The sequence below is a fragment of the Mesocricetus auratus genome, unplaced genomic scaffold, assembly GCF_017639785.1.
Source record: "Mesocricetus auratus isolate SY011 unplaced genomic scaffold, BCM_Maur_2.0 Super-Scaffold_6730, whole genome shotgun sequence".
Classification (NCBI taxonomy): Eukaryota; Metazoa; Chordata; class Mammalia; order Rodentia; family Cricetidae; genus Mesocricetus; species Mesocricetus auratus.
In genome coordinates, this window is record NW_024429184.1 from 78,786,032 (window position 1) to 78,809,003 (window position 22,972).

Genomic DNA, 22,972 nt, shown 5'->3' on the forward strand with positions numbered 1-22,972 from the left:
CCCACCTTGCCTCCAATATCCCCTCATTTCCTCAGGGAGGGTGACGCTCTCCATGGGGGTGTCCATAGTCTGTCATTTCATCCAGGGCAGGGCCTAGACCCTCCCCTGGGAGACCAGGGTGAGAGTGCATCTCTCATTGTTGGATGGGTGCCCAAAGTCCATTTGTATGCCAGGGATAAATCCTGATCTACTATCCACGGCCCAACCAATACCCTCTTCTGGTCTCCATGGGCACCTACACACAAATAGTGTATGTAAGGATTCAGGTATTATGCGGGCCTGCCCCTGTCACCTGGCAGAATGCACTCAGGCAGTACCCTGGTCAGCCCAGGCTTCCATGAGTACAGTCTGCACGTGCAAAGGACCCCTTTGAAAGAAAGACCTCTGCCCACTTACGCTCTCTTTGCTGCTCTTCCCTTTCTCAGCTCTCCTCTCTTTCTGTTCTTTTCCTGCTCTTCCCACTCTCTTTCCCGCTGTTCCCCTCTCTGTGTCTCTACCTCTTTTCCCTCTTTTCTCTTTCCTTCCTCCTCCCTCCCCTGTCTAATAAAACTTCTCACCTAAACTCTGTTTGTCTGGTGTGTTTGTCCCCTACCTTGGTCATCCTCACCTGCCATGGAATCCGCCATGGTCCCCCACCCAAGGACCCCCTCAAGCTTTATGCTAACATTGGTGTCATGACTCACCTGACTCCGCACCTTTTTAATAATACGAAGAGGTGAGATTGTTGGACCCCCAGCTTTATGCTGACCCCACCCCCTGACAATGGGCAGGACACGCAATCCAGCATTCAGGCAGATACTTATACAGCTCAAAGGGCCCTGTGTTTCATGGCCACATCATGGTTATGTCACATGTTTTGGGGCTGCATGAGGACTCAGTACGCATGTGCAAGCTTCCCCTTTTAAGCAAGCGCCCCTCACCCCTTTGCCCCTTTTTTCTTCTCTGTTCTCAGTTGGCCAACACTTGACACCCCTTTTGTTCCCTCCCCCAATAAACTCCTCGTGGGTTTGTTGAGTCTCATGGTTCAGTGTTTCATCTCGAATAACTTAAGCAAAAGAGCAACAGTATATACACAGGAAGACTCAAACACACACACAAAATTTTCAGAGTTAAAAAAAGCTTCCTCAGCAGGCATTGGTGGCATACGCCTTTAGTTTCAGCACTTGGAAAGGAGAGGCAGACAGATCTCTGAGCTTGAGGCCATCCTGGTCTACAGAAAGTGCGTTCCAGGACAGCCTCCAAAGCTACAGAGAAACCCTGTCTCAAAAAACCAACAACAACAAAAAATGCTTTCTCACCATTACTCTGAAGGCTGTTCTCTGGAGACTCCTCTGGCCCTTCCACACCATCCCTCTCATGATGTCCATCCATCTCTCTTCTCCCTTGCCCCTTATTTTCTTTCTTTCTTTTTTCTTTAAGACAGGGCAGTGGTGACACACACCTTTAATCCCAGCACTCAGGAAGCAGAGGCAGGAGGACCTCTGTGTTTGAGGTAGCTTGGTCTACAGAGTGAGTTCCTGTGCTACATAGAGAAACCCTGTCTTGAAAACAAAACAGCAAAAGAAAGTTATTCACCTCTGTGCATGTATGTTTGTGCAGCCCATGTGTGCATTGCCTGGGGAGGCCCTGGAACTGGAGTTACAGGCAGTTGTTAGCCGCTATGTGGGTATTGGAAGTCCTCTGCAAGAGCAGTCATTTCTCTAATTTCCACAAATAAAGCTCCTCTCCTAGCTTTGAAGGAAAGTCTTTCTTTCCCTTTAAGGTTCTATCATGTTTAGATCTCCATATATCTTTACAGTCTGCCTGATGCTTTTCCTCCCATCTCAAGCCTCTCATCTAGAGCCTTTTCATTCTAATAAACCTCATTGAAGGGTATTTGTGTGTACTTTCTTTCTGTTCTTCATTTAACACTTTATAATAATAAAAAGTTTCCACATTATTTGTGAATTGAACCTATATTAGTGGTTCTCAACCTCCCTAATTCTGGGACCTTTTAGTGCAGTTCTTCATGCTGTGGTAACCCACAACAATAAAATTATTTTGTTGCTACTTCATGAGTGAAATTTTGTTACTGTTGTGAATCATAATGTAAATACCTGGTATGCATGATAATTGATATGTGACCCCAAAGGGGATCATGTCTCACAGGTTGAGAACCACTGGTCTAGAGGAATACCACAGTAAATCACTGCCTTAAAATTTGGCCAATTAGAAAACTCATTGCAAATTCCCAAATTAAAATCTTAAAGTTGTCGGGCATTGGTGGCACATGCCTTTAATCCCAGCACTTGGGAGGCAGAGACAGGTGGATCTCTGTATGTTCGAGGCCAGCCTGGTCTACAAAGTGAGTTCCAGGACAGCCTCCAAAACAATACAGAGAAACCCTGTCTCGGAAAAAAAAAAAGGGTATGTGCTATAGACCTGAGTTACTTGCTATGGCTGAGAGTGAGAGAAGGGCAGATCTTTCCTGATTACTTTTCCAAAGCTATGATTCTCCATGGTAGCTTGGCTTACAGTTTCAGAAGGTGAAACCCATGGCTGCTATGACTGGGAGCATGGCAGCAGGCATGAAGCTGGAACAATAGCTGAGCTTGCATCCCAATCCAAAATGTGTGACAAAGAGAGCTACCTGGAAATGGTGTCAGCTTTTGAAAACTCAAAGCCCACCTCCAGTGACACACCTCCTCCAACAAGGCCACGCCTTCTGATCCTTCCCAAACAGTCACACCAAGTAGGAACCAAGTATCCAAACATATGAGTCTATAGGGCATTTTCATTCAAACCACCTCAGAGGCCAGGTCTACTGCTTCCTTCCATGCTTCCCCACCACAATGAAGTGTTATCCTCTGGAATCATAAGATAAATACACTTTTCCTTCCATAAGTTGCCTTGGCCATGGTGTTTTATCACAATATGAAAGTAACTAGTATACACCATGTGGGTTCCAGGGATCAAACTCAGCTTGTCAGACTTTGTGACAGGCACCAAAAAGTTGGTTTTCTGTTAACCTGATACAAACCAGAGTTACCTAGGACGAGGGAACCACAACTGTGACAGTGACTCTGTGAGATTGCTTGAGGGCTAGCCTATGGAGCCTATGGGGCATTTTCTTGATTAGTGATTGGTGTGGGAAGGAGCCACCCAGCCCATTGTGAGTGGTGTCAATCCTGGGCAGGTGGGTTTGGATAGTATATGAAAGCAGGCACAGCGAGCCCTGAGAATCAAGTCAGTAAACATGGCCTCTGCATTTCCTGCCTCCAGGTTCCTACCTTCAGTTCTTGTCCTCAATTCCCTGGACGATGAACTAAAGACTGTAAAGTAAAATAAGTCCTTTCCTCCCTAAATTGCAAAGGTCATTGTGTTTTAGCAAAACAATAGAAGCCCTAACTTGTTTTTTGAGATAGTGTCGTGGTGTAGCCTTGGCTCGCCTGGGGTCCTCTACAAGTGCAGTGTGTGCTCTTACCCACTGAGTCATCTCTCCAGCCCAGCTGCCATATGCCCTATTATCTTTAAGTTGTCTTGTTTTTTTATATTTGTTTGAGACCGGGTTTTACTATGTGTACTGCTGTGGCCTAGAACCTGCTATGTAAACCAGGCTGGCCTTGAACTTACAGAGATACACCTGCTTCTACCTCTTAAGTGTGCCAATGTGCACAAGTACATGCAGAAACCCTGGGGGAGTTACAGATGCTTGTGAACCAGGATCCTCTGCAAGAGCAGTAAGCACTCTTAACTACTGAGCCATCTCTCCGGCCTCTCCTACCACCCTCCCTCTTATTCGGTGGAGGGTTTCATTGTGTAGCCCAGGCTGGCCTCAAGACTGACATTTCCCTTTTTTTGTCTCTCAAATTCTGGATTTACAAAGATAAGCCACCACACCCACTCTCTCCTCGTTCTCTACCCTGGTCCACCCAAAATCATTCTCAGTCTATCAATAAATCACATCTAACATACCCTTACTACATTAGCTGCAGGGCGGTGGTGACCCACACCTTTAATCCCAGCACTGGGGAGGCAACAGCAGGCAGGTATCTGTGAGTTCCAAGCCAGTCTGGTTTGCAGAGTGAGTTCCAGTTCAGTCAGGGCTACACAAAGAAACCCTGTCTCGAAAAACCAAAATAAACAGTAAAATAAGTAAAATTATTTATTAAATAAAATTACACCAGTCTAAAAGGGAGAATCTAATTCCTTACAACAGTTCTTTATTTCAAAGTTTCATTGTCCTTTTCACTCCCTGATCATTATCTATCTTCTTACACTGCTTTATTTTCTTTATGAAATGAACCCCTACCTTAAGTCATATTAATTCATGGATTATGGATATAATAGTACTAGTATCTGGTCCCTACTAGAAAATAAGTTTCATAAGTTGACTTTGAGTTTATTTGTCAAAAACATTGATTCATAACAAGTATGAGACAAATCTTTTCTAAACGAATGGATAAATGGACACTTTTGTTATCACCTAAAGTAGGGAAGGCATAAGGCATGGGTTCCATCTGGGACTCCAAACAGATTTAAGTAGAGAGGAAGAGAGACTGAGGGAGAAAGCAAGGTTATTTCAGAAGTAAACATGGTCTAATGAAACATGAGGGCTGAAAACAATAAGGGAATCTACAAATACTAGCGTTAGTGCCTAAGATCCACTGAGAACTATGTGCTAGACATTTCCAAGTGTTAGTGCCAGATACTTTTAGGTTTGGGCCTAGAAGGACACATCAGAGCTGCTCTTCCTCCAGTAGGTTCTTGCACACCTATTTCTATTATGAGATCATACACTATAGGCAGGGCTGATCCCATCTGTCAGCCAGGAGAGAAACATTTCATGTCTTCTAAGTTTGGACTGAGTGTTACAGGCTCAAGAGGCTTTAAAGTGAGTCATGCTAATGGCAGGACACTTCTGAGTGACAGGAACAGCTGTTGAAGCTGCTCTGCTCACAACCCTTTTTGAATTGTGTTGTACTTTCTGGCATAATGATACAAATAACCACACAGTCATTCCTTCCAATAACATACACTCCCTTTTTCTTCCTCCCTCCTTCCCTCCCTCCCTTCCTTCTTTCTCTCTTTCTTTTTAAGCTTCATTAGAATTTAAATGAAAAGCTGGGTGGCAGAGGCAGGCAGACTCTATGAGTTTGAGGCCAGCCAGGTCTACAGAGTGAGTTTCAGGACAGCCAGAGCTACACAGAGGAACCCTGTCTTGAAAAAACAAGAAGATGCTGGGCGGTGGTGGCACACGCCTTTAATCCCAGCACTTGGGAGGCAGAGGCAGGCGGATCTCTGTGAGTTCGAGGCCAGCCTGGTCTACTAGAGCTAGTTCCAGGACAGCCTCCAAAGCCACAGAGAAACCCTGTCTCGAAAAACCAAAAAACAAACAAACAAAAAAAAAACAAGAGGAGGGAAGGGGAACGGAGGGGAGGGAAAGAAAAGGAAAGGAGAAGGGAAAGGAAAGGGGAGGAAAGGGGAAAGGAAGAATGGAAGGAAGGAAGGAGAAGAAAGAAAGAAAGAAAGAAAGAAAGAGAAAAAGAAAGAAAGAGAGAGAGAGAGAGAAAGAAAGGCTCCAGGTTCAGCAAGATGCTTAATCCTCTAGAGGAGACAGAGGAGAGAAAGAAAGAGCCTCAGAGTTTGAGTTAATGTGGTGTGTGTGTGGGGCCAGCCTCATGGTGAACAAACACACATGGTACAGAGGAGAGTTTTAGAGAGAAATCCAGATTACTAGGGAAGCATACACAAGGAAAAGAAGGTTGAACACAGTGGCACCGCCTTCAGTTTCAGTACCGCAGACAGAGGCAGGTAGCTCTCCGAGTTCAGGCCAGGCTAGTTTAAAGTAAGACCTTGTCTCAGAAAACAGAACAGAGGTGGGGAGGGGAAGGAAAGTTATGTTTTTCTGAGTCAGGAATTAAAAAGGACAAAACAGAACATGGTGGTAATCTGGGGTTGCTGCACAGAGGGCAGGAAAAAAAACTTTTTATTTTCTTGAGTTGAGGTCTTACGGTGTAGTACAGGCTTTAGCCTCTCCCCAGTGGTGCTAGGATTACAGATAGGAACCACCATGAGTGGCTAGTTATATTTTTCCCCCAGTGGTGGGAATTGAACCCAGGGCCTAGTACAACCACTCTTCCTCTGAGCGACATCCCCAGGCTGTCTTCAGTTTTTAAAGCATGTTTTGTTGATGAACACTCCTAAAAATAAAACTGTAGTGACCAGCTCCAAACCCCCCCCCCATTTTAGCAGCCATGACAGGCTAACATGTGCTTGCATGACCTTGTCTCTCCTGTGCTGGTCACTAGGAGGTCAGATGCCCTCCTCATGGCAAGGAACCAATCAGAAGTTAGCTGGTGGGGGCTGTGCTTTACAGCTCTGGCTGTGCTTTACGGACAAGTGCACAACAGTGACGTGCAGAGCATGGCAACCGCCCTGCCATAACAGCCAGTTGACCAATCAACACAGAGCAGGTCATCCAAATCTGGAAGCTCACCAATCCTGAGATTGTTGCATACCCCTAGACACTCCCCTTACGCTACCCTTTAAGATCTCTGCCTTGAGGTTTCTCAGGGTCTTTCTCCAGCTATCCACCATGGTGGATGGGTGAAGGGCCCGAGCTAAAGGGATTAGCTCTTTAACTACAATTAAAGACTCTTTGCTTTTACATCAAAATGAGCCTCTTGATGATTTGGGGATTCAGAATTTGGGCACAATAAAGACAACCCAAATTTTTGGAAACAACATTTCACTATGTAGCTCTGGCTAACCAGAAACTTGATATGTAGACCATTTTGATAATGCATGTGGGGAACCTTTCGTGGGGGACCTTGGCAGATTCCATGTTGGCTGGGGTCTTTCTTTTAAAGGGGTCCTTCACACCTGTACACAGACTATGAAACATGGAACCCTGGGTTGACCAGGGTACTGCCTGAGTGCATTCTGCCAGGTGACAGGGACAAGCCAGCATAATGCCTGAATCCTTACATCGACCAGGCTGGCCTTGTGCTCACAGAGATCTGGCTACCTTTGCTTCTTGAGTGTCAAGTATTAGGATTTAGGCATTATGCTGGCCTGCTCTGGCAGAATGCATTCAGGCAGTACCATGGCCAGCCCAGAGTCCTATGGTTGCTATATCATTAAGTAGCCTGCATACAGGTGCAAATGTCCCTTTTAAGAGACAAGTTTTTGGCCGGGCGTTGGTGGCGCACGCCTTTAATCCCAGCACTCGGGAGGCAGAGGCAGGCAGATCTCTGTGAGTTTGAGGCCAGCCTGGTCTACCGAGCGAGTTCCAGGACAGCCTCCAAAACAATACAGAGAAACCCTGTCTTGAAAAAAAAACAAAAAAACAAAACAAAAAAAAAAGAGAGAGAGAGACAAGTTTTGATTATTTGTAATAGCCATAACCTGGAAGCAACCTAGATGCCCCTCAACTGAAGAGTGGATAGAGAAAATGTGGTACATTTACACAATGGAGTACTATTCAGCAGAAAAAAAAACAATGGAATCTTGAAATTTGCAGGCAAATGGAAGGCACTAGAAGAAACCATACTGAGAGAGGTAACCCAGTCACAAAAACAGAAACATGGTATGGACTCACTCATTTATGCATTTTAGATATGAATCAGGGGAGTGCCAGCATACAATTCCACTGCCAGAGAATCTAGGAAACAGAACCAGCGACTGATGAACGCATAGGCAGATACCCACAGACAAACACTGAACTGAACTCCTGGAATCCAGTGTCAGAAAGAGAGAACTGAAGGGCAAAGGAGTCAAGTCTGGGCTGTTTTAACACACAGAAACAGCTGACCTGAACAAGGGGGGAGCTCTTGGACTCCAGATTGATGGCTTTGTGGAAAGCATGGGACTGACCAGACCCCCTGAATGTGGGTGTCACTGAGAAAGCCTAGGTAATCTATTGGGCCTTGGATACTATTTATCCCTGGCGTACAAATAGACTTTGAGTGCCCATGCCACAATATGGGATGCTCTCTCAGCCTGGACTCTTGCAGGGAGGGCCTAAGCCCTGCCTTGGAAGAAATGACAGTTACTGGAGATCCACCATGGAGTGCCTCACCCTCCTTGGGGATCAGACTGGAGATTGGGTGGGGAACTGGGGGACCTGGTGGGGAGGGAGGGGCAAGAGGGGAGGAAAAGAGAGCTGGGATTGATATGTGAAACAAGATTGTTTCTAACCTAAAAAAAAAAAGAGAGACAAGTTTGGCCTGTCCCTCCCCACCCCTTCTTCTGAAGGGGCAGGGAGGACTTTCCTATGTCTTCTCCTTTCTTCTTCTTCTCCTCCTTCTCCTCTTTTTTTTCTCTCTCTCTCTTCTCTCCCTTTCCCCACTCCCCTTCCTCCCCAATAAAAGTCCCTTCCTATGTAAGTTCTGCCTGGTGACATGTTTGTGTCCTCCTGCCACCACAGGAGCCGCATTGGTCCCACCTCCAACTGCATTATAGCACCAACATTAAGCCAGACCCATACTGAATCAATTGTTTTTTGTTGTTGATGTTTAGAGTCTCACTACACTATGTATCCTTGGTCAGCCTGGTGCTAGCTATGCCAACTAGGATGGCCTCAAAATCACAGCGATCCCCCAGCTTCTGCTTCCCAAGTGCTGGGATTAAAAGCATGCGCCAGCACACCTGGCTCAAAACCAATCTTTAATCAAACTGGACTCTTGCCTGGTCCATTTAATCCTTGCACAGCTGCACATTTTACATAGGAAAACAAGGCTTGAACGGATATTGCATTTCCTAGGACGGAGCAGTGACAGAGCAAGAGTCTACCCTGACCCTGTATCACCTTAGACAGGGGGTTTTGAAGTCCTGTCTGTATCTGAGGAAAGGCATGGTTCTGTAGTTTAGGATAAATAAGAAAATGGGCAAAAGCGGTGTGACACATGCCTTTGAGCCCAGCAGTTGAGAGGCAGAGGTAAGTGGATATCTGTGAGTTCCTGGCCATTCAGGACTACACAGAGGAACCCTGTTGGGGCAATTTTGTCTCTAGTGGCCATCTGGCAAGTATTTGACAGAAACAAGTGAGGGAGGAGATGTTTCTTTTGGCTCACAGTATTAGTCCATCATGGTGGGGAAGGCACGGGGGAGGCTATGACCCTGCGTATGTGAAGCAGCTGACTGGAAATGAGAAGAGGCGAGAACCAGGGCTTGGTATAGGCTTCAAAGGCCTGGCCTTAGTCACTTATTCTATCACTATGCCCCCACCTGCCAAAGCCTCTACGACCATTGAAACAGTGCTGCCAGCTGGGGACTGCAACATTCAGAACAGGAGCCCAAGGTTGGGATGGTGTCCAGGGTACATTTCCCATTCAAACCCTGACAGCCATGCCTGAAGATGTTTCTTCGTTGTTACAAGTTGAGGGCAGGGTACTGGCATTTAGTGGATAAAGGGGAGGGGAACTCCAGTGCACAGGACAGCCCACAACAAAAAAAAGTGGGACTCTGGATGTCAGTAGTGATGAGACTGAGAAACTCCATCGAACCTACCAACACCAGCTTCAGAAAGCATCCTGAAAGTCAAGTGTGTGGTTCTTACTTGTATTCTCTGTACTTCAGAGCCTGAGACAGGATGGGTGGCATGGTGAGTTCAAAGCCAGTCTGAGAGAACTGAGGATGTAGCGTGAGGAAGATCCTCGCTAGCACATGCAATGCCCTCGGATATCTATCATACAAATTCCAAACAGAACTTCCCAACAGGAAAGGAAATGGCTCATTTTTCTGCATCTAACATGGTAGCTCTGTGCAAAATATACTTTAGCATGAACAGAGATGAGACTGGGGTGCTGTTCCCTCCGTGAGGGTCTTAGTGCTCTGGGACACCACAAAAGGCTGTGCGGGTAGCGATTGGTAAGATCTTACTCCAGAGACCAGGGCCTGCTGCTTAACCTCCATTCTGACCTCCATCACCTGGCACTTGTCCCTTCGGAGTCCTCAGTCACTTTCCTTCCTTTTCAGTTATCTTTAGAACTCCTGTGGTCTGGAAAGATCTGGAACTCAGAAGGTCACAGAGGCTGACTCAATCTTGGCGTTCTTCCTCAAGTACTCAACACTGCCGAGTGCAACCCCGACCTGGGTCCCCAGACTTTTCCTTTGCTTCTCCCTCCCCCTCCCTATGCTCCCTGCCCTTCTCGTCTTGCACTATAGTCTGGGCTGGATTCAAACTCAAGGAGATCCTCCTGCTTCAGCCTCCTCTGTGTTAGTTAGGACTCCAGGTGCGGACCACCACGCCCAGCTCATGGGTGCTCTTGATGGTTTCTGGAATGGCAAATCCCAGCATGTTTCATTTTACTTGGCCCAGATCGTTCAGAAAGGGTCCTGTGGAGTCACTGTCTCTGCCACAACACAAAGAGCTTCATGTGCTTCCTAAATACAACCCGAAGGTTAAATCACTGTTTTCCCCATGAGCTGAAGACTAGATGTCTTTTTCAAAGACATGAAAACAGCATTAGTCTTGTGGGTCTCTAAAGATGAAGGTCAATGCAATAGGGAATACAATATATTTATTTACCAGAGAAAGAAAGAAAGATTTACACAACCTGGGAATCAGAAACGTGGCAGGCTTCCAAAGAGGGCTTCCTTTTTCTTTCGCTTCTTTTTATCTTCACCTGTGCTAATTTCCTTATCTCTGCCCTTATGGGTGTGAAGAATTTTGTGGGCTCACCCCTACAAGTCTCCATTGGATTGCTTGGGTAACCACAGCAATTGTTGGCAAGCAATATTATTTTGAGAGGGTCTTCTTTCTTCTGCTCAGTAGTTCTGAAAAGTGCTTAAAATAGGTAGTAGGCCATGTTGTAACCAGAGGTACAGATATCCAAGCTTTGTTATTCCATTTATAGAACACAGAGATTTAAGAACATGATGAAGGGCCCTAGGAGGTTATGAATGGGAAGTGAACATTGCTTTCTTAGTCACTGTTCCCATTGGCTCCCAAGAGTAGTATCAGCCTGCCCTTTGGCTCCCAAGAGGAGTATCAGCCTGCCCTTTGACTCCCAAGAGGAGTATCAGCCTGCCCTTTGGTGCTTTAGTCTAGGCATTGACTTCTTTCTTTCTTTCTTTTTCTTTTTTTTTTTTGGTTTTTGAGACAGGGTTTCTCTGTGGCTTTGCAGCCTGTCCTGGAACTAGTTCTTGTAGACCAGGCCGGTCTCGAACTCACAAAGACCCGCCTGCCTCTGCCTCCTGAGTGCTGGGATTAAAGGCGTGCGCCACCAGCGCCCGGCTGGCATTGACGTCTTTCTACATGCTAACATCCTAGAAAGCATCCTTTCCCAACAAGTTTCTTTCATCTACACTGATCATCGCTTTGTTGTTTGCTTAACACAGGGTCTCACATTGACTGTTCCAGACACTGCCTCTCTGTGTAAGCAAAAGTGACCTGGAACTTGTCTCAGCCTCCTGAGTGCTAGGAATAGGAGCATGCACTACCACGCCTGGTTTATTCAGCTCTGTGAATTGGACCCGGCTTCTTACACACTAGGCAAGACTCTCTGGTAACTGAGCTGTTTAATATAGGCCCCCTCATCAAGAGTCTTAGCTTCATTTTCTAGACAACTTGCTTCAGATTTTACATCAGGCTTTGAGCTTCCCTTTGCATTAAAAAAAAAAAATCATGCATTCAGTGGAGACCAAAAGAGGGCCTATCAGCCTCTGGAAATGGAGTTACAAACAGTTGTGAGCCACTGTGTGTGTTCTGGGAACCGAACCAGGTCCTTTGCAAGAGCAATGAATGCTCTCAATGCCTAAACCCCTCTCTTTATATTTTGTACTCCAAAGCCAGTTGATTTTCCTAATCCTTATAAGCCAGGCTTGGAGTGTCAAAGTTCTCATTTGCTGCTTGCTTACCTTGGTTTTCACATACCTGAAGGGAGGGTCTTGCTCAGAATGAGATGTTGGCTTGCTGTTCTGTTCTGTGTCCTAAGCAGACAAGCTGTCATATGTGCTCACTCAAGTAGCAACTTCAGTTTCCTACAGAACTTTCCCTTTGCATTTATGACTTGGAAAACTAGTGTAAGAGCTCTAACTTCCAGCCTATCTTGTCCTCATTTGTCAATTAATTCATTTGTTTAGTACCACTGGGGATTGGACTCAGGGCTTTCACAGAGGCTGGGCAAGTGTTCTACTACTGAGCTATATACGCAGCCCATGTTGGCTTTTGACACATCTTCACTTAATCCGAAAGACATAGGTCTGATTTAAACTGAGAGACATAGGTCTCTTTCTTTTGGTTGGGCACTTAGAGGCCATTGTAGCTTGTTAATTGGCTTAATTTCAATATTGCTGTTTATCTAGGAATCCATAGACCAATTAGTAGGGGACAGTATGAATGCAAGCACCACAAAGTTTAGTGCATTGTCTTATTTGGGTACAGTCTGAGAGACAGCCCCCAAGTTATAATAGCAACATCACAGACCATTAGTTGCAGGACATAACAGATATAATAATAGACAAATTTTAAGTGTCATGAACTGTGGCACTAATATAGCAATTAAACAGATGCTGGGAAAATGGAACCAATAGTTTCCTTCCTGCAGGGTAGCCATATTCCTTCAATTTTTGAAAATGCAGGGCTGAAGAGCATATACTGCTCTTACCAGAGGACCCAGTTAGGTTTCTAGCACCGACATGGTAGCTAACACTGCTAGTAACTCTAGCTCCGGGGGATCATGTGCCCTCTTCTGACATGCATGAGCATCCCCGCCCCTCCCGCTATAAATCTTCAAATAAAATGTTCTACTATGTTAGCCCCTTAAAAAAAAAAAGCGAGGAAGGCAAGGAGGGAGGAAAGAAAGAAAACAAAAGGGAAGACAAGTCATAAATGAGTCAATATACTAAGAAAATGGGGGGCAGAAATCCTAGAACCCGCGCGTGTCCACTCCTGACGGAAACCGGCTGTTGCAAAGGGAGAAGGGAAAGCTTGGTGTGCGGCTGTATTCCTGGAAGTACCTGACAGAGTGTTGGCAGCCTTCCAGTCTGGGACTCGATTTCAAATAAAAGCTGGAGGAACTCCCTAACCTTTACCCTTTGACACGGAGGCGGGGTATCAAAACCTAGCCATTGGGCCACAACCGCCTCCACAACTGCCGCAGATCGAGGACAAGGACGAATCAGGAGAATCCAAACAACCGCAAAGCCCGCCCCCAAAGGCTCTGCCAATCACACCCTCTCAACCTCTTGATTGACTGGGATCGCGCAAACGCTCAGGCTCAAACGCTTAGTGTAACCTTGATTGACTCGTTAAAGAATCCGTCTGAGGCCAGTGATTGGCTGGGACGTCTGGGCCCTGGCCAATCCCGAAGGGGGCGGGCTGGTTGAGCGTCGGATGTCCAGCCGCTGTCCTTAGACACCCGTCCACAGGTGGCGGGCCTCTCTTCACTCCTCGTGTGCCCTGGCTCAGTGTGTAATGGAGCTTTCTTACCAGACTCTCAAATTCACGCACCAGGCGCGGGAAGCGGTAAGAAAGGCGATCCCAAACAAACGAAACCCAGCATTGAGTCAGGAACTCTTTGCAAACAGGCAGATTCACGAGTCTCCAGTTGCTATGGCGACAGAGGCCGATGCTCAAGTGGCGCAAGCGCAGTGGCCCTAGGTTACCCTGGTGAAGGAGGCTGGGTTTGACCCGTGGAGGGCTTGGGGATGTCATAGGACTTTTATGAAACAGAGCTGTACGGTCTGTTTGTGATTAAGGAAATTGGATTTTGAGCGTCAGGTTAGAGGCTGCTTGAGGATGTGAGTTTGGAAGTGCGCAAAATGAGACTGTTAGGCTGGGCATGGTCATGCTTGCCTTTAACGTCAGCGCCCGGGAGGCAGTAACAGGATGGTCTACATAGCAAGTGCCAGTCTAGCCAGGGAGGATACATGGTGAGACCCCGTCTCAAAAAACAAAACAAACAAAGAACAAAAACAAAAAGATGAGATCGTTGAAAGCGTCCTGCCCCCCCCCAACAAACAAACAAACAAAAAAACAAAAATGAGATGGTTGAAAGCGTCCTGCTCCCTCCCTCTTCAAAAACCCTCTCCTAAACCGGGCGTTGGTGGCGCACGCCTTTAATCCCAGCACTCGGGAGGCAGAGGCAGGCGGATCTCTGTGAGTTCGAGGCCAGCCTGCTCTACAGAGTGAGTTCCAGGACAGCCTCCAAAGCCACAGAGAAACCCTGTCTCGAAAAACCAAAAAAAAAAAAAAAAAAAAAAAAAACCCTCTCCTAACTAACCTGAAGGTAAAATTCTAGGTTTGGGTCCTCAGTTGTCATTATCAAGGCTAGAGCTAATAGGCAGTAAATCACTCCTCCCAACCCACTTCAGGGTCTCCTTGTGAAGTAAGAGAATTGACTGTGATCCTTTCACACGAGGGTTTCGTGAATTTACAATACACCCCATGGTGTCCTGTGGTCTGGGTCATCTGCTACTGCCAGCAATATTTCCACAACGATGAACTTGAATTGAAAGCTTATCCTATTGCAGGCACCGGGCAGGAGAACAAAACTGTGGGTACAGGAGTGGGGTGGGGGCAGTGCTGCGGGGCTGGGGGAAAGATGAATAAAATTCAAACTAAGAAAACCTGGACATCTGGCGCTTACTCAGGAAGTATTGATATATGTATATATAATATATATGTATATTATATGTATATTAAAGCACCACAAGTGACCACTACGTTATATAGCTAAGCTTATGAATCATTGCTCTAGTGTCTTCTACCTTTACATAAAGTGTTTGTTTTCTGTATGTGAGTATTTAGTCTGTGTGTATGCACATACACCACTTGTGTTTAAGTGCCTGCAGAGAGTAGAAGGGTGCACTGGAGCCTCAGGGACTGGAGTTAGAGACTGTTATTAGCTGCCATGTGCGTGCTGGAAATTGAACCCAGATCCTCCAAAACAGCAGAGCTGTTGTTCTTCCTCTTCTTCTAATATTATCATTATTATTTTTTAGCCTCTTTCTCCACCCTCCTCTTCTCCCAGTCTTTCCCTCCCATGTCCCCCCTGCCCCCTCCTCCATCTACTCCTCCGTTTCCAGGCCTCCCAAGGGCATTAACCAAGTACGACATATCAAGTTGCAGTAAGACTAGGTACCTCCCCTTGAATTAGGGCTGGGCAAGGCAACTCAATATGAGGAATAGGGTCCTCAGAGCCGGCAAAAGAGTCAGAGATGGTGCCCGTTTCCACTGTTAGGAGTCCCATAAGAGGAGCAAGCTACACAACCATCACATACATGCAGAGGGCCCTCAGCAGTTCCGTGCAGGCTCCATGGTTGTTGGTTCAGTCTGTGAGCCCCTATAAGCACAGGTTAGGTGGCTCTGTGGGTTTTCTTGTGACTTGACCGCTTGGGCAGCTGGTTAACCAGTGACCATCTCTCCAACTCTTCTACTTTTTGAAGTGCCAATATTACCACACAAAAAGCACACACCCTTCTGTCAGGCAAGTCCTAGAGAGTTGGCTGTCCTTGGCTGCTTGCTCACCCAGGCATTGTGTTTAAGCCATTCCACTGTGCCTGCACTACCTGCATCATAATCAGAGGCACTGCCTCCTAATAAAACCCATTCTTGGGCTTCAACAGCACTTGCTGAAACAAACTGGGACAGGGCTTGTGAAATTGGCATCATAAGCACACCAAGTTTTTAAAGCACAGCCTTAAATGGTCTCATGTTTACATGAGACCAAACTACTTCTAAACCACTCTGCTGTTAGAAAGATGCTGTGTGGAGATGACTGTGATTGTTGAGGACTTGACACAGCAAGTGGGATGTCTTAGATACCTTTGTCTTAACTTGTTCAATACCTAACTTTTCAACCTTCCTTATCAACACCTGTACCTTTTCCATCTTCCTGACTCTGAGATATAAACCCAGTTTTTCAAATCAGAATTCCCAGTTACCCACAGTTTCACTCACAGAAAGAAAACATCAACAAATAGTCTTCATTGTACTTCTGTAACTTATCTTTAATATTTAATAGTTCATGTTACCACCTGCATCCTGATACCCTGGGAGCCCTCATGTTCCCTATTTAGTAGGCTTTTCTCTACTCTCTGTTGGGTTTGCCTCTCTCCAGTCTTCATTGATGTTACTCTTTGGCTGGGATCCTTTTAATGGCTTTCCATTATCCTGGAAAAACAAACCCAAACTTTGATGGAACCCGGGGAACACCACAGTGAGACATAACCATCTGTCAGTGATTCCCCACCACTGTCTGCTTCGGCTCCCTCAGGAGCAGATGCATTCTTTCTGATCAGACATTTGTCCAAACTCCATAGAGCTTGTACACTAGAAGCTAGTATCCAACTGTGATTAATTACCTGTTGTCTGTTTGTATCATACTCTCGAAAATGAATTTTCTGAAGCTTAAAGACAAAGAATCCAAGTCTTTTTGTTTGCTTCCTTGTTTTGTTTTAGACCCTAGATGGCGCTAAAGCAGTGTTTGGATGTGCTCAGGGCTAAGAGCCACAGGATTGTTCTGATTAGGTGTCCTAAGGTGGGAATAATGTGGAGGTGGACGTGGTGACACGTGAATTCATTAGAAAGAGAACCAGTTGTCCACAGGAATTTCCATCACTGAATTCAGATTTTCAGAATGTTTCCTTTAAGACCAGTGTCTTGTGTGACCCACTATGTTCTTAGATTTGTCATGTTATTTACATTAAAGGAATTTATGCCCTCACTTCCGAAAAATAATGTAGCATATTTTAAGATACTTTTCTCTTCTCTACTCACTTCCTTGCTCTCCCCTCCTTTAGGAACAATTTATAATGGGTAAGTAATCTAGAGATGACTTTATGTCTATGGTGGATATGTATGGATTATGTGCACAAATACTGTTACATTTTGCATAAGACATTGGAGATGCACAGGTTCTGCATTTGAAGGAGGTTGTGGAACCAATTCACTCCTGGACACCAAAATGTCTCACCTCCTACCCCAAAGTGTGTGTGTTTGTGGGGGGGTGTATGCATGCAGGCATATATGTTATATCTTGCAGGTTTTGTCTCTTTGGAGAACCCTGATAAATCAAGGTTTGTATCACAAGATTGTATGAAATACTGAGGCTGTTGGTGTCTTTGGGTGGAAGATTTTCTCTTAGAGTATTTTAAATTTAGTGTTTAATTAAAATTAGACTATATGCAGGGGCTAGGAATCTAGCTGAGTTGGTAGAGAAGCCCTAAGTTTCATGTCCAGCATAACATGACAAATGTCTGTAATCTTAGGAGTTCAGGGTCTTCTTTAGCCACATGGTGAGTTTGATGTCAGTATGAGATACCTGAATGGCGCCTTGTCTCAAAAAAGAAAAAAAAAGATTGTATCCAATTTGTACACCTCTGTTAGTTGTTTTTATTTTTTCCAAACTGGAATATAAGAACCTCTGAAATGTTCTGAGACCAGGTCGGTTGTAAGGAGCAATAGTGTCAGTGTTTTTAAGTGTGCACACATGATTATAAACTAATAATGACCGGATTAATGCCCAGAAATGGTTTTGGAAAGCCTGGTCCACACACTCATGTGTACACTCCCGATAACGGGGATATGAAGCCCGCCTCCCTTTTCTCGCCCAGCCTCAGCAGACTGGAAGAGGCCCTTTCAAAGAGGTTTCTGCTTTGCCTAGGGTGAGCCTATTGTATTAAAAATTATTTAGTATGTATTTAGCTAATTGATGAAGCAGTTGACTAACTTTTAAAATGAGCATTAAATGCCTTAGCTTTTATTAATTGCATGGATTCCTAAAAACAAACAAACAAACAAACAAAATAAAACAAAACAAAAAACCCCAAGTAATTGAAAATCTAATTACCTCTGTGTTTTCCTTCAAAGAACTGAGGCTTATTAAACTTTAAATGTTCAAAACATTTAAGCATCTATTGAAATACCAATAGCTATAAACAATGTTCAGTTCTAAATACTAATTAAGCAAGTTCTAAATCACCATAAAGCTAGGCTGAATTGTAAGTAACTCATGTTTTATGCTCTGCTCTGTTCATACACAATGAAGATTAACTACTTCATTGCTGACCACTATGCAGCTTTGTGGGCATCTTCCAAAATGCTGTGGCTTTAAAAGCTGCACATTCTGATGCACAGCTGTAATCCCAGTACACTGGAGGTAGAGACAGAAGGACTGCTGAGAGTTCAAGGGCAGCCTAGGCTGTACAGTAAGTTCCAGGCCAGCGTGGGCTTAATAGCTAGACATGTTTTAAAACAAAACAAAAACCCAGAACATAAATAAATGAAATGCTATTGTTAAACTACATTCTTCTTGTAAACCTGGACCAAGGAAGGTGGACTTACCAGAGAAGTGGGAACACTTTGCGAGCATCATGCTGTACTCATGGAGACCTATTATCATCACCATGAATATCCAGGTTTTGTATTTAAAACATCCTTACTGGCTTTCTTTTGTACAAATAACTTATTTTGGGGGGAGGGTTGAGATAGGATTTTTTACAAACTCATTCTGTAGATTATGGGGTCTCTAGCTTGCAGTGATCCTTCTGCCTCTGCCTCCCATGTATTGGAATTACTACCATGAGCCATTCATGCCTGGTTAGGTTTTACCTTAAACCACCAAGAAATAGAAATCTCATCACACGAATATATACTTTTAAAAAAATTATTTTAAGGTTTATTTTGTTTTTAATTATATGCATAAATATGAGTAGGTGTGTGCAGATGTGAATGCAGGCAGTGATAGAGTCCTAAGATCTCCTGGAGCAGGACTTAAGACAGTTGTAGGTGCTAGTAACTGAACAAAGGTCCTCTGTAAGAGCAGTGCATGCTCTTAACCATGGAGCCAACTCCAGCCCCGATTTTATCTATCTATCTATCTATCTATCTATCTATCTATCTATCTATCTATCTACCTACCTACCTACCTATCTATCTATTATCTATCAATCATATATGTATGTGTCTGCCATGTGTGTATAGGACCCCCCCCATAGTTGTTGTTATAAGTAGTTGCTAGTCACTCAATCAGGGTGCTGGGACTGGGAACTCAGGTCCTCTGAAAGAGCAGCCACACCTCCAACTCTACCCAGATATATCTTAAAAGGACTTTTTTTTTGGAGACAGGGTTTCTCTGTGTAGCTTTGTTGACCAGGTTGGCCTCAAACAGAGACCCACCTGTCTCTGCCTTCTGATGACTGGGATTAAGGCATGCACCACCACTGCCTGGCTAATCCCAACATTCAGGTGACAGAGGCAGGTGGATCTTTGTGAGTTCAAGGCCAGCCTTGTCTACATAGTGAGAGCCTGTCTTTAAAAAAAAAAAAAAAGAAAGAGGGGAGGGAGAGGAATCTGGGATTGACATGTGAAACAAACTTGTTTCCAACTTAAATAAAAAAAGGGGGGGAATATATCAGAGCAATAAAAAAAGAAAGAAAAAGAAACAAAGAATAAAATGGAACTTTAAGAGCTGAAAAATACAGTACTACACTGCACCTGAAAGGCAAATTCACTGGATGATGTAACAAACAGATTAGTGAACTGAAGAAGATACACCAGAAATGATCTAAACTGAATTACACAGAGAAAGGACTGAAGAAAATAAATGAAGGACATGGCCCAGAGAAATGCAATTCATACCCAAGGGTGAACTTGGGGAGAAGAAAAGAATATGAAGAAATTATGGCCAAACATGTTCTTATAGATCATAAAACCCCCCAAAGAAGACAGGTAGTGTCTTTAATCCCAGCACTCGGGAGGTAGAGGCAGGCAGATCTCTGTGAGTTTAAGGCCAGCCTGGTCTACAGAGTGAGTTCTAGGACAGGCTCCAAAGCTACAGAGAAATCCTGTCTCACCAAACCAAACCAAAGAACCCAAAGCCCCCAAGTAGGAGAAACACCCGCTGAATTAACAAGGCACACTGCTATGTTATGAGTAACTTTGAATCCAAGATGACAAGGAACTGAAGGCAGCTTCCAGCCAATAGGCAACCAGAAACAGGCCCTCAGTCTGAAACCCATAAGGAACTGGACAATAATGGATTAAATCTCTGAATCTTAAGCCACCCCCAATTAAATGTTTCCTTTATAAGAGTTGCTGTGGTCATTGTGTCTCAATCTAAGACAGATACCCTGAAGTGGAGATGCAGGCAGTTGTAAGCAGCCTGGCGTGGGTGCTGGGAACTGAAGCCAGGTCCTCTGCAAGAACAGCAGTGCTCTTCGCTGCTCAGCCAGTCCTCCAGTCCTCTCTGTATTCTTCAATTGAATACATTTTCTTGTGTATAAATGTTAGTATTAGCATAGTAAACTTTAAAAAAATTATTTTTATTTCTGTGTATGTGTGTATGTGAGAGAGAGAGACAGACAGACAGAGAGAGAGGACAGAGAGAGAGACAGAGACAGAGAGAGAGAGAGACAGACAGACAGAGAGAGAGAGAGGACAGAGAGAGAGACAGAGACAGAGAGAGAGAGAGACAGACAGACAGAGAGAGAGACAGAGACAGAGAGAGAGAGGACAGAGAGAGACAGAGACAGAGAGAGAGAGAGAGAGAGAGAGAGAGAGAGAGAGAGAGAGAGAGAGAGAGAGAGAGGGTGTATACCATGTGTATGTACCAGGCAGTTGTGAGAGGACTGCTGTGAATTATGGAAACTGAACTCAGGTCCTTTGGAAGAGCAGCAAGTGTTCTTAATCATTAAACTGTGTAGCTTCAATAGTTTGATTTTTTAAAAAGACATAAAAATGGAAACAGGCTCAGTGCAGTAGCACACTTTTTAAATCCCGGGGTTTGGTAGGCTGAGGTCTACCTTTGAGAGTTCAAAGTTAACAGGGCTGCAAGCAATAGCTTGTTTGTAGAATGTGTTGGCACACGTCTCCGAGCCTGTAATACTGACACTCGGGGGATGGAAGCAAGAGAATCATTGCAAGTTTGAGGGCAGCCTGGTCTACATACCAAGTTTCAAGTCACCTAGGGTTCCATAGTGAGAGCCCTTGTCTCAAAAACGAACAGAAAAGTCTATAATAAAAAGTTAATGCCATTTTCCCTACATTGGCCCTTTCCCAGTTTATTTCTTATCTATGTTGTATGACACTTTTCATGGGGAGACACAATGCCACACACACATACTTGCTCACCCCAGAAAGGGAACCCATGGCAGACCAAAATAAGGAGTGCACCCCCAAGTCCAGCTTGGTGAATGGGTAAGTTTTTAAGCTTTTATAGGATTACTACAGGAGTACGGATGAGGGGTTACTTAAAGGAGCAGAGATGAGCCCAAAGCAGCAGCATCACTGCAGGGCCCACCCCAGGGTAGGACTCCTGCAAGCTGCATACCTGGAGCTCTCTGCACAGTTTGTAGACAGCCCCATCCAGATCATGGCGAACATGCACACTGTTTTTATGGCTCTGGCTTACGTCATTTAACACAAAAAAACCCCGGCTCCATTTGATCTTCAATGCTCACTGCAGTTGTTTTCTGCAGCTGTCACTCTGGAAAGGGGCCCTCGGGACTCTTGCAAGTTTCAGATTTCCCAGTCTTGTGAAGTTGGTTGACCTCCTGAATTCTCAAGAGCACAACCCCCCTCCTGGAAAGAATGTTCCAATATGGAGGAAGCAACTACATAATGCTGTAGAAGGAACAGTCTCCAGTAATGCCTTATCTCTTTGCATATCATAATAGCATATGTGTTTTTATATTTCTTTGTACAGAAGAGAAGTTCTTCATTCTTTGTCCTTATTTTGTTACCTACCTTGACCGTCTTGAGACAGGTTTCTCTGTGGCTTTGGAGGCTGTCCTAGAACTAGGTCTTGTAGGCCAGGCTGGTCTTGAACTCACAGAGATCTGCCTGCCTCTGACTCTTGAGTACTGGGATTAAAGGCCTGCACCACTACCGCCCTGCAAAAAGTCTTTTTATTTTACATATCTTAATTTTGCAAGACAATGGGCTTCATTGTGACATTTTCATCCATGAATAGAATGAACTTTAAGTATATTCCCACCCTTATAATGTTGTCCGTTGTTTTTGCTCTTTTAGCTTTTTTTTGAGGGGCCTGCCACCCAGCTCCCAAATAAATATACATGGAGTCTTATTATTACTTATAAGTGCTTGGCCTTAGCTTGGCTTGTTTCTAGATAGTTTTTCTTATCTTAAATTAACCCATCTACCTTTCCTTCTCACTCCATGGCTGGCTGGCTGGCTGGCTGGCTGGCTGGCTGGCTGGCTGGCTGATTGGATAGTTGGCCTCTGATGTCCTCTACCCCTGGATCCTCTCTTCCTTGGTTCTTCTCCTATTTACACTCTCTGCCTGCCAGTCACGCCTATCCTTGCTCCTGCCTCTCTATTGGCCGTTCAGCTCTTCATCAGGTGTTTGAGACAGGCATAGTAACACAGCTTCACAGAGTTTAAATGAATGCAGCCTAAATTAAAGTCACACACCTGAGAATACTATTCCTCAACATTATAATCCTCTGGCTCATCAATTGTCTCCCTCCTACTAGGTTCCTTGCTCTTCCTAAATTGTCTCTTTATTTGTTTATTGAGTCAGGGTCTTGCTGTATAATCCTAACTAGTCTGATTTTTGCTAGGTAGCCCGGACTGGATGGACCTTTCCACAGTCCTCCCGCTTCAGCATTCTGAGTACTGGAATTACTGGCATGCACTACCTTATCCTGCTTTTTTTTAATTTTAAATCTAGGTTCTTTGGAGAGAACATGTGACATTTGTCTTTCTGATTCAGACTTACTTTGTTTAGCATGATAATCTCCAGTTTTGCTCATTTTCCTGCAAATAATGTAATTGTGTTCTTATATTTATTCAAAAAATTAACATATAATAAAATTTGTTCTCCTTGGAGTTTAGCTCCATGAGTTCTGACAAATGCATACAGCCATACAGCAACCCCAACAGACAGAAGCAGAATGGATCCGTCATCTCAAGAGGGTCCCCCAGGTTTTCCTTTATGCCTTAATTACAATATGTTAGATCCCACACTCCACATTGTCCATTCCCCACTGGTGGTTTTTGGACTGACTCCATGACTTGTCT

General features: G+C 44.7%; 2 protein-coding genes across 2 annotated transcripts in view; one reads left to right on the forward strand and one right to left on the reverse strand.

Annotated features, from left to right (window-relative positions):
• The window catches only part of Pias2 (protein inhibitor of activated STAT 2), an 89,999-nt gene extending 76,983 nt beyond the window's left edge, over positions 1 to 13,016 (reverse strand). The window contains exon 1 of the mRNA XM_040741573.1: positions 12,946 to 13,016. The gene's annotated coding sequence lies outside the window, so the exon portion shown is untranslated. The remainder of the gene's footprint in view (positions 1 to 12,945) is intronic.
• Positions 13,017 to 13,300: 284 nt separating this feature from the next.
• Positions 13,301 to 22,972, forward strand: part of Katnal2 (katanin catalytic subunit A1 like 2) — a 53,046-nt gene continuing 43,374 nt past the window's right edge. The window contains exon 1 of the mRNA XM_005076463.4: positions 13,301 to 13,453. Coding sequence (XP_005076520.2) covers positions 13,403 to 13,453 — 51 coding nt within the window. The 5' untranslated portion in view covers positions 13,301 to 13,402. The remainder of the gene's footprint in view (positions 13,454 to 22,972) is intronic.